General features: G+C 38.8%; 1 protein-coding gene across 1 annotated transcript; it reads right to left on the bottom strand.

Moving 5' to 3' along the window:
• Positions 1 to 6,688: 6,688 nt before the first annotated feature.
• Positions 6,689 to 12,487, bottom strand: LOC141110581 (fish-egg lectin-like). The gene is made up of 4 exons (XM_073601994.1): positions 12,416 to 12,487; positions 10,535 to 10,762; positions 7,452 to 7,785; positions 6,689 to 7,076 (listed from the first exon to the last, which is right to left on the bottom strand). The coding sequence occupies exons 1-4, from the start codon at positions 12,468 to 12,470 to the stop codon at positions 6,929 to 6,931; spliced, it is 765 nt and encodes a 254-aa protein (XP_073458095.1). The 5' UTR covers positions 12,471 to 12,487; the 3' UTR covers positions 6,689 to 6,928.
• Positions 12,488 to 12,778: the final 291 nt, after the last annotated feature.

Here is a 12,778-nt window from a genome sequence, read left to right as displayed (position 1 = left end):
CTTACAAGTCATGTCTGTCATAGCCATCTCTGATGCTTCTGAATGCTCCTAAAATTTGGAAGGACTGTTTCTGGTACAGGACAATCAGTGTTTCTAAAATATTAATTTCCTCAATCAAAAAAATTGCAGCTGAGTGAACTTATATCTTCCATACATAGTTGGCTGTGTGATTCTCAGTTTAAAAAAAAATAAAAATAAATTATTTCTATTTTTATTTTTCTAAAAAATTCTTCTGTTATTGCATCAATACGACATATGGACTATTTTTGCACATAGCATATATTGTCTTAATTTTTTAATTGACATATGAGAGTATCACCTTAGATACGTATGTAAAGGGCACCAGTCACTTTATGTTTACATATGTGTTTAAACACATGCACTGTGGTTTACATATTCATGGTATTATCTTTTGTATTTTGATCATATGAGCCACATTGAGGTCATATATAGGAGCATATCAAATTGTTGCACCAGGACACAGGTCATTTGCATATTTGGTTCACACTTTATATATTTTTGCCTTTGTTTACACCTGAGATATATTTTATTTGTTATCTCATTTGGGATTTCTTGCAAGCTTTATAGGGGTATATGACACTACACCCCAGAACAACACCACTTCTACCCTCCCTCCTTCACATACTCTCACACTCAGCTCATTGCTCCTAAAATCTTAACTCAACCCCTCATCTTGACCAGCAATTTTAACATAATGCTGAACCAAATTCTTAACTTTAACTTGACCTCTATACCAAAGCTCAGTGTAACAACCAAATTACCATCAAACTTTACTTTAACCCTTATGCCAAACAACAAACCACAACAGAACCTCTAAGCCTCAACCTAAGCATTGCACCCCAAACTAACCTCAGGATAAATCCTAATCTTTCCCTTTAACCTAACCATACTCCCTACACCTAAACTGTAACTAAAATGTAAAGCTATGTACACACGATAGGATTTTCCGACAACAAAACCGTGGATTTTTTTTTCAAAGGATGTTGGCTCAAACTTGCCTTGCATACACACGGTCACACAAATGTTGTTGGAAATTCCGAACGTCAAGAACGCGGTGACGTACAACACGTACGGCGAGCCAAGAAAAATGAAGTTCAATAGCCAGTGTGGCTCTTCTGCTTGATTCCAAACATACGTGGACTTTTGTGAGTCGGAATTGTGTACACACGCTCCGAATTTCCGACAACAAATCTTGTTGTCGGAAAATTTGAGAACATGCTCTCAAACATTTGTTGGCGGAAATGCCGGCAACAAATGTTCTATGGAGCATACACACGGTTGGACTTTCCGTCAACAAGCTCACATCCAACATTTGTTTCGGAAAATCCTATCGTGTGTACTACCCATTACAACTAAAATTAGCCTCTAACTGCAACCTAACCCAAATACCGAATCCCAAACTACTTAATAATTCCTATACCCCAAACTACCTTTAACATAATGTTAACTTTTCACCTTAACCAACCCCCCTACACTAAGCTTTAACTACAATAAAGCCACTAAACCTAACCCTTATTTTAAGCACTAAACCACAACATAGCCCCTAAACCTCAACCAACTCTTACCTAATCAACCAATCCTCAACCTAATCTTAAAATAATCCTTAATGCCGCGTACACAAGACCGGACTTTACGATGGACTTTACGATGGACTTTCCGAATAAACGGACTTGCCTACACACGATCAACCAAAGTACGACGGATTCGTACGTGATGATGTACGACCGGACTAAAACAAAGAAGTTCATAGCCAGTAGCCAATAGCTGCCCTAGCGTCGTTTTTTGTCCGTCGGACTAGCATACAGACGAGCGGACTTTTCGACCGGACTCGAGTCCGTCGGAAAGATTTGAAACATGTTTCATTTCTAGGTCCGTCTAACTTTTGGGGAAAAAAAGTCCGCTGGAGCCCACACACGATCGAATTGTCCGCCGGACCAAGTATGCCGCAAAGTCCGGTCTTGTGTACGCGGCATAATCCTAATGCCGAGTACACACGGTCGGAATTTCCGACAACAAATGTTCGATGTGAGCTTGTTGTCGGAAATTCCGAACGGTGTGTAGGCTCCATCGGACATTTGTTGTCGGAAAAAAAATTTCCGACAACAAAATTTTGAGGGCTGTTTCTCAAATTTTCCGACAACAAAATCCGTTGTCGGAAATTCCGATTCCAACGCACAAAATTCCACGCATGCTCGGAATCAAGCAGAAGAGCCGCACTGGCTATTGAACTTCATTTTTTTGGCTTGTCGTACGTGTTGTACGTCAAAACATTCTTAACGTTCGGAATTTCCAACATTTGTGCGACCATGTGTATGCAAGACAAGTTTGAGCCAACATCCGTCTGAAATAAATCCAGGATCGTTTGTACGCGGCATAACTCAACCTACACAAACTCCATCATCCTAAGCTTTAACCACAACATAAATACTTGATCTAATCCCTAAACCAATGCCCCAAACCGCAACCTAACCTTAAAGTGTTTGTTACCCCAGCATTTCATGCTATATTTTTTATATAATTAGATAATCAAAGTGAATTTTAACACACATTATTGTGTGGACATTGTCTCTATTAGTAGATCAGCCTCATTATATCAGAGTTCTGAGATAATTAGGATGATATAAATAAGATGAGAATCTTCACTGAACATGAGGCTGATATACTAAAGGAGTTGAAAATGTTCACACAAAACTGCACTTCAGTTATCCAATTCTGTAAAAAGTAAAGTCCCTTCTATGTATTTGTTCTGCACATAATTGGATAATTAAAGCGAATTTGCACATCAAAAAATTAGGTTAAATATTATTTTCAATTATCCAAAATTCTGTGAAAAACATCTGCACATGATTGGGTATTCAAAGTAATCTGAACAAGTTTTCACATGATTGGATTAATAAAGTGAATATGTTTTCAGCGAAGATTTAGCAGTCTGAACAAATCCAGTTCCCAGTGAGTGTTTATTGAATGACCTAAGGGACAAAATACTAACCTTACTTGGAATGCTAAATTATGGGGAATAAGTTATGAATTGACATTTCCACCTAAATTCAGGAATTGTTTTTTGTTTTTCTCTTTTTTTATTTTTTTTTTTTATGAATAGAGAACTGGATTATATTATGGTCTTTTTATAACTGCCTATTATTCCATGTTTTATAGAACATCTTTTTTTGTTCATTACATTTTAATTGGTTGGAAGTGGGTTTGGATAGAACAATTAGGAACAATGGTACATTTAGTATAAAAGTTAACAAGTTACAGATGAACTTGAAGAAACACAATGCAAACAAATGTCCAAGGATAACAACTGGGCTAAATTTGTACCTTCTGTCTGAATATTGTTAAAATGAATAGGGATTAATTGTTATTTTTATCTGTGTTTTACGTATATATGCAAGTTTGGGGTCGTGTGACGCTGTACCCAAATAGAATTTATGTCTCTTTTTTCCCACAAACAGAGCTTTCTTTTGGTGGTATTTGATCACCTCTTTGCAAGGGCCCCACTCACATATACTGCGGCAGGCTGCTCTGTGCCAGATCATGTACCTAGTATGTGATCTGACACTTCCGGGTCTGGGGCGTGCGTGAGGTGACCCGCTCAAATTGTGATTGGACACAGCGCGAGCCAATTAGTAGGTCTAGCGGACACGATGTCCGCCGGGACCCCCCTCCGATCGTTCAGGAGACAGGCAAAGTGGCGGTCTGCCTATGTAAACAAGGCAGACCTCCGTTCTGTGAGAGGGGAATGTACTGATCCTGTGTTTCTGCTAAGCAGAAACATTGATCTTTACCTCCCCCCAGTCAAAGCTAGTTATTAAGCACTCCCAGGTAACACATTTAACCCTTTGATCGCCCCTGATGTTAACCCCTTCCCTGCCTTCCTGTACAGTGACAATGTATTTTTTTTAGCACTGATCACTGTATTAGTGTCAAAAGTATCAGTTAGGTGTCCCATTTGTCCACCGCAATATCGCAGTCCTGCTATAAGTTGCTGATCGCCGCCATTACTAGTAAAAAAATAAAAATAAAAAATAAATCCCATAGTTTGGAGACGCTGTAACTTTTGCGCAAACCAATCAATATACGCTTATTAGAATTTTTTTACCAAAAATATGTAGCAGATATATATTGGCCTAAATTGGATATGTTTTATAGCAGAATACAAAATATTGTTTTGTTTTTTTTTCAAAACGGTTGGACTTTTTTTGTTTATAGTGCAAAAAACAAAAACCACAGAGGTGATCAAATACCACCAAAAGAAAGCTCTATTTGTGGGAAAAAGAGACATAAATTCTATTCGGGTACAGCATCGCACAACTGCGAACTTGTCAAAGTAGCACAGTGCCGAATCGCAAAAAATGGCCTGGACATGAAGGGGTGTAAACCTTCCGGAGCTGAAGTGGTTAATGTAAATACATATGAAAATATATATTTGTTTAAAAACCTTGTTTCTACATGTACTTTGAAATACTGGAAGAATGCATAGACCTGACAGGCAGCCCACTGGCCACCTGAAGTACACAAGACTGACTAATGCGCTTTCCCCTTAAAAAAAAGGCCCCGGTGAAGGGAATGTTTTATGATCCCTGAATCACTTTGGCTTTTTTCTTTTTTTCTTTTTATGCTGAATTCAAAATAAAATGAGCCTACTTTTAATGTTTGTCTCTGGCACTCCTCATCTTCATCATATACAGTGCATGTGGCCAACTTATTTAATTAATTTCAACCAGACTTTGGAAGTTCTAATACACTTTTGAAGGCAAACATTACTCTAATCCAGCGGCATTACACTGATTTATTGGTTGTTCAAAGTTTTATTGCTGCCTGGTCTTCATAAGAAAATGTAACACCCTGATCACAATGGTCATCAGGATTAGTGGAGATGATGAATCATCTCAGTGGAGACACTGACAGCAAGAACAAGCTGTCTTAGGTGTCACCACTTTTTAATCCTATCCAAATCATATTAAAAAACAAAGTTTGGCCTAAAGCAAACATTGCATGAAAATGTAAGGCCTGCATATTTTGAAACCCCCACCCCTATATAAAAACGCATAAAAAAAACTAAAAGTAAACCCTATTAGGAGAAAAAAGTACTCACTTAGGAACCTAGCTCTTCTTTAATGTGATTAAGGGTGAGCTTTAGTTTGGTCTTAACTTGTGCTCAGACTGAACCAGGAAAGAAGCTGTCATTCCTACACACTGCCACTCAATCAACTTTGACCAGGGCATTCCCCGTCCTTCAGCTGTACCTAAACAAAAAAAGGAAGGAATGCTCATGACATCGTTGACCTAAGAATCAATGAGGTCATGAGCACCCTTGCCTCTATGTGTATGCGTAGCTCTGTGGCGGGGAATACTCTGGCCACAGTTGAGTGGGTGGCTTTTGACGGGAGTGACAGATTTTTTCTGGGTTCAGTCCAAACCCAAGTTCAGACTAAACCCAAGCTAATCCTTACCAGTGATGTTACTGTGCCTCATCACTGCCTGGGGGAAAGCAAGCTGCTTGAAATCCCACAATTATGTGCTACTGCACTGTGCTGGAACTATTTTTAGGAAATTTGGTACCCAGCTTCGAGAAAGTTGGTAGTGAGGTGCCGTGATGTTTTGATGTTCTCTTCTATTCTATTCTTTTCTTTATGTGGGTTAAATCTTATAAAGGTGAAATATAGGGGATGCTGAACTCTGAAGGTGCCAGTATGTTAGGCTGTCATGTTGGTCCAATGTCTATACTTTCTTAGTCACTGACTTCATTCTAGCATCATTTGCTAGATGCTTGTTCAGGGTCAATAACAGAGTATGACAATGCCACAGACAGTTGGACATCTAGTATTTTCAGAAGGAGCTCAGAAGGCTGTACTTTTTTCAGTACAGGTTTCCTTTACCAAAACTATGTAAGGCATGAGATATCAATACACCATGGAAAGCATCATCAACACAGTCTCTCTAGATAGATAAGTTAAATAAATGTTTATTCTAGAATGAGGAAAGTATATATAATACTCAACCACCAGACTGTTTATTTAAGTTTTATTTTTCAGGGCAGGTCATGCAAACCCAAAATAACATGAATTAGTAGTTTTTCACATGTCAAAAGGAAGAACCATGAAACATATCAAATGACCCCCTTACATTGGTGGTCAGTGGGAAAAATGCTCCTTAGGCTCGGTTCATATGGATATGGCTGTAAAGAAGTGAGGGTTGCAGATAAACAGGTACAAATAATGTATTTTGAATTTTTGTTTCATTTCTGTGTATGACTTGAGGCCAGTAACTTCACTGGGTATATGTAAGGGTTTAAAACCAATTTAAGAAATCTGGCCATATCTACATTACTTACTCTGCTGTGAGCATTTCAAACAACACTGATGTCGATTTCCTAAAGGAGTTGAGAATCTTCAATTATCCAACCATGTAAAAAGCAAATTCCTCTTTATTGTATTTATACATACATGACTGGATATTCAAAGTAAATAAAGGTAAAAGTTATTGAGTGAAGATTCTCAACACCTATAGTAAATTAGCCTCATGGTCTGCGTCTGTGTGGAGGACCTGATACATAATTCTTTTGATCCCTTTCAGACTAGCTAATTCGATATCATTGACTGAGATAAAACAAGATAAATGATTTTTTTTAGCAACATTTCTCTGACAATCACAAAGGACACAGTTTTAGAGAAAAAAGTTTATTTGCTCAGAAATATTTATGAAACAAGATACAAATGTGTGATGGACTGGAAGCCCTAGCTAGCATCAGATTATTTTATTGGCAATGCAAAACATTGCAGAAATACAAGAATACCCAAATACCAATTGACAGAGATGAGTAGACGAAGAGAGCAGTCCATGTAATCACCTCGGCTCAGATAACACTATAGAGTACTCTGCTTGGTCTTGTGTTATGGCCAAATCAGGCTTTGACTGAACATTGCATGATGTCATCAGTTGGGGTGATAAGCCACAGATAGCCGTTGTCATAAGTGACGTGTTTGAATGTGGCGCAGAAGTCCAACTGGGTCCAGGATGTTCCAGTTGGGGTCTTGGCACTGATTCCATCCCTAAAACAAAAAATTCTCAGTTATACAACATAAAAAGTGATATTAAAAATAGCGCTTCCTCTAAGGAAATTTTGAAGGATACCTGGCTATCATTGGCATTACTGGGATAAGCTTTCCAGACTGACAAATGAAGGATATTTACAAATTTTGGTCACTGGATGTATCATTAATGCCTATGCTGAGGGTTCAGAAAGCACCATCTCAGTTGAAAAGGGAGCAAAAAGTTGCTAACATAATTGTACAGTTGCTGAATTATATATATTTGTCTAACTGGCTCATCCTCAACATTCACAATTAATAGTTCATTACCAAATTGCCAGTTTTTTTATTTACATTGCCTTAATGCTACTGCATGCATAGTTAAACAAAAAATACCTTCTGTACACATCGCCTGCTGAGTTGACACCGTACACGGAACCATCTGTGCCAACCTCTATCATCTTCAGAGCACCTTCAATCTGCTGCCATTTGGTTCCCTGACAGGCTGTTGGGCTGACATTGTAGCGGAAGTAAATATTGTCGGCGCTGTTGACTCCCCAGCAGCCCAGTGGCCCACAGCTGTAATATTTCAGTGCCCCGTCCAGTGAGGTCCAGGATACAGTAGGAGATCTGGAAAGTGTGTCACTCTGTCCCAAGCAGTAAATGTTGTCCTGTGCATTCACTCCACCCAAGAACTTATTACCACCAGCATCTACCTGCTTCAAAAGTCCTGTTTAAAAAACACAACATACAATATTGACCCATTAAATTAAGTGTAATACCAGAGAGGAGATTAAAGCAATAGTTAAATGGGATTGGAACACTCCTATGTAGTAACATAGATCTCATTATTAATTAGAGTATGGTGGCCAAGTGTCCTTCTTTTTACAGAACAGGCAACAACTATACAAAATGTCCTGTGCCACCTCAAGGCCAATGACATGTCCCACCAGCCTGGGGAACACAAAGTTGCCACAGCAGGGTAGTCATTTTTCCTTGTAGTAGGAAAATGTCCATCCAAACTTTCCAGGACTAAAAATGTAAGTGTGTGCTTCATGTGCTGCTATCTAAGACCTCCGTTCACACATATGATTAAGAAAAAAAACAAAAACATAAGCACCAATAACACTAAGCAAAAAAACAAAAAACCTTATAAGGTAAAGCTATCAATGTGCACTCACACACTATAGACCAGCCTTTTTCACCCAGGGTGCCCAAGCAAAATGCCTAAAAGATGCCCAAAATTTGTATACAAGCCAGCGTGTGGATCAAGCCTGCCTTTTAGTTACACAAAGCTATTTAATTGTGCACTATTACGACCTTTTAGCCGCCGGCATCCTAACAAACAATGACATCATCAGTTGATAAGGAGAATGTCGGTTGTCCTCACAGCATCCTTGTGTGATTCTCTCCTGCCCCTCTCCTTCACCGCTGGGGTCACATTAGCTGATTGATAGAAAAAAACCGAGGAAGAAGAGAAACATTGGCATACTAGTCAGAACCAGTGTGCAAAAGTGTATTTGATTTGGAAGAATACAACACCTCTAACGTTGGGTGTCCTACATGTGTGGATGTTGATGCGTTATGTAAAGCTATTAGAATAGCATTGTACATTTTAGAATAGGGTGCCTCGATACTCTAGAGTGTCAGTTTGTAAATGAGGTGGTAAAGTGGTAAATATAAATGTCTTTTACCATACACAGTGAAATAACCAGTGATAAATTATACATGAAAATACCAAAAAATTTAAAAAAACAAACAATCAAAAAGACAAAAAACTAAATACAAAGTCCATGATTTCTGACACTCATTTCCCAGGAGCCAATGGGAGATGACGAGCTACAGCGGAAATGGAGGATTAATCATACAAAGAAGGTATTGACAAAAAAAATAGCTGTCACAAACTGATCATAAACACGGGGGGGGGGGGGGGGTGTAGTTAAAAATATGCCTTGAACTCCGCTTTAAACACATGATTATAAGTCATAAATCATTTTAAAGCTTTGGGACCCTTAACTTTTATTTTTAAATGGACTTTAGTTTTAATTTTAGTTTTTTGTCTTTTTGAATTTTTGATTGTTTGATTTTTGTATTTTTTGGTATTGTGATGTATATTTTATCACTGTTTATTTCACTGTGTATGGTGAGAAACATTTATATTTACCAGTTTATAATACTACTAGGGTTGCACTTGCAAATGTGAGTATACTGGCAGGTATATCTATGTGGATGTTTTATTGGTTAGGAGTTCACTGAACTGGACAGCGCACCACATTTTGGTAGAGGATCTAGTGTATCAAGAACTGATTTCTGAAATATAACAGTTATATAGGAGGATCATTGTAATTGATGGTGTCACCTGATCTCACCAATAGTGGGCTGTAGCCTAAAGTAGAACTATGGCCTTTTGCAAAATATGCGCTGCAGCACTTAATTATAAGTGTATCCGCATTTACTGTTTTCTTTTAGCCCCCTTGCAAAGTCCCAGAAATACCCTGGCAGTGACGTCTTCCTAATGAAACTTACTGTGATGATGCTTGGTAATGATGCTGCACTGCTCCTGAATTTAGAGCAGAGTTGCCACTTACTCTACAGAAGGGATGAAAAATGTTTCTGGGTGTTTGGCTATCATCATTGTCACTGTTGATATACACTAGCCTATAGCTTGTCAATCAGATCCTGGCCACACCTAGTCCCGCCCACTGCTTTATGGAGTGACAGCTCTGCCTCTGCTGCTGAACTCCTCCCACTGTGAGCTGCAGTGTCTGGGAGGGGGGAGTGTGTGAGGCACAAATGAAGAAGGATTTGGTTCAGTCAGGGAAGATAAAGGAAGTTTTTTGCTCATTTTATGAGGTTTGTGCATCACATCGTAACTGACTTTTATAGACTCTAATACAGGGGCCTTTAGTTGTAATTTAAAGTGTTTGTAAAGATTATGTATTGAGGTGAAAAACTTTGTGTGCTGCATCTGCTCCCCAGACCCCCCTTTTTTCTTACCTGAGCACGATCCGATCCAGCGATGTGCACTAGCACAGCGGCTCCAGCCGCTGTCACTCTCCTCATTGGACAGATTGTTAGCAGCAGGAGCCATTGGCTCCCGCTGCTGTCAATCAAAAGCTGTGACACGGGAGCAGGGGGCAGGACAGGTCCCGCAGTCTGTGTCAATGGACGCAGCAGCGGGACTCGGGAGCGAGCTCACATGGGTGCTCCCATGGAAAGCGTCTTTCTGTGGGGACCTCCCGATGAAGAGGACAGACCTGGAGCTCAGAAGCAGGTAAGTATAGGTATGTTTGTTATTTTTCTTTTAATCGAACGTTTATAACCAGTTTAAATCTACATGCACAACTCCACATTCCATCCACACTCTATGTACTTTCTAAAATAAAGCAGAATATCTCAATATTGTGTGGATGATATAAATATGTATTATATATGTTCATATTTGGTGTGTAATATATCAAAGAGTATTTTATTTTTACCTGATACAGACACCCAGTCATTGTCCTGGATCTTATAGATGTTGTTGGCTCTGTTCACACCCCAAACTCCAGCAGGTCCAACAGAAACATGGATGAGCTTCCCAGGAACGAGATTCCAGTTATTGTCTACCCATTGGTAAATGTCATCATTACTATTCACACCCAACACTCCACCAGCGCCGGCATCAATCTGTCTCAGTTTTCCTGGGATTGATTTGCGCTCAAAATCTGAATTCAAGAAAAATCATATAAGGCCTATGATGTACATGCATAATAGAATATTTATAAATATATATATATATATATATATATATATATATATATATATATACACAGTACAAAAATGTTTGCAAAGAAAGAAAAACTTTTTTTTTTTCAATATTTAAAAATATACAATTTTCAAATGCTTACATTTACCATCATTTGTTTTATGCCAAGGACTTAGTCATACTATTGTGCATGTTCCATTGAGCATTATCAGCAGTGTAGCGCTCATCAACGCACGTTAGCACATTGAGAAGATGTACCATGGTGTTATGCACTGTACACATGATCGGACATTCCGACAACAAAATTCATGTTTTTTTTCCATCGGATGTTGGCTCAAACTTGTCTTGCATACACACGGTCACACAATGTTGTCGGAAAATCCGATCGTTCTGAACGCGGTGACGTAAAACACGTACGTCGGACTATAAACGGGGCAGTAGCCAATAGCTTTTGTCTCTTAATTCATTCTGAGCATGCGTGGCACTTTGTGCGTTCCATTTGTGAACACACGATCGGAATTTATCGGAATTCGGAAAAATTTTAGAGCAAGCTCTCAAACTTTGTGTGTCGGAAAATGTGTGATGGAGCCTACACACGGTTGGAATGTCCGACAACAAGGTCCTATCACACATTTTCCATCGGAAAATCCGACCGTGTGTACAGGGCATTACAGCGCAATGGAAAAAGAAAATAGCTATTTATATTATCAATAAATTACAGCTAGATCAGCCAACCAACACCAATTTTTTCTCATTTGTGGTGGTCACTGAGGAGTTAAATAAGGCTCCATTCACATCTAGGCGATTCAAATTGCGGGGGGGGGGGTGGAATCGCCGCGATCCTGTCCGCAAATTGCAGCAAATCATGGGACGCCTATTACTTCTTAATGGCACCCCAGTTGTGCAGTCAATATGCTCCTGCTCCTTTTTGAACAACAAGTGGCACATGTTGCAATTTGTCGCGATTGTAGCGCGATTTATTGCGCGTCAATCGCGGCACAATTGGGGTGCCATCAAGAAGTAATGGCATTGCAAGCGTGTCCCACATTTTAACACAGTTTGGAATCGCAGGTAAGGTGTGAATGGAGCGTAAAGCTCGGGGCTCGGATACCACTTAAAATCTGTCCACATCTGTGTGTGTCTGTAGTGTAAAGCATGTAGATGTCGGGATGGGTAATAAAATGAATAACTGGCTAAAACTTTGGACGCTGCACAAAGAATAGTGAGACCTGAATACAAGCACAGCGACTTTATGAAAGGCAGTGTAGATATCTCACATTCTGAACGTGCAAGAGCCAAAAATGCCCATGGAGTTATTAAGTATCCAGCATTTGTGAAAAACTGAAACCTCTCTTTTGGAATGACTTGCCCTTTAAGAGAATCGTGAACTAGAATAGACGCATTCGATTTGCAGGCTTATGTAATATCAGTGCAAAGTGCCATGATGTACAGTAACCCAAGGCAACCAATCAGAAATCACTTAAATTAGTTTTCCCATTCCAAAAAGCTTAATACCAGATTCTGATTGGGTATAAAAGGATAAATGCAGACAACTTTATAGTGTTTAATCTCCCTATAAGGTGGAAATAGATGGTAAGGAGAGAAGTCTTACCTGCAGAAGCAGAGATTCCAGTACACAGCAGGAGGAGGCTCACAGCAAACAACATCTTGGCAGGTGAGAATGCAGGTGGAGAGCTGGGAGAGTTTGTTCTATATATATAATGCCTGGACTCCACCTATCATGGGAAGCTGGTCTACCATTGGCTGACTGAATGAATTTATTAAAACTAACATACAGTGAGTGTTTTTTATGGTGTAAATGTTTTTTTTTAAACTAATTGTATACCTGTGTATATATATATGTATATATATATATATATATATATATATATATATATATATATATGTATATATATATATATATATATATATGTATATATATATATATATATATATATATATATATATACTGTAT

This window comes from Aquarana catesbeiana, linkage group LG10, assembly GCF_042186555.1.
Source record: "Aquarana catesbeiana isolate 2022-GZ linkage group LG10, ASM4218655v1, whole genome shotgun sequence".
In the NCBI taxonomy this organism is placed as follows: Eukaryota; Metazoa; Chordata; class Amphibia; order Anura; family Ranidae; genus Aquarana; species Aquarana catesbeiana.
The sequence above is the reverse complement of the archived record's forward strand: the minus strand, read 5'-3'. Positions and strand labels throughout refer to the sequence as shown.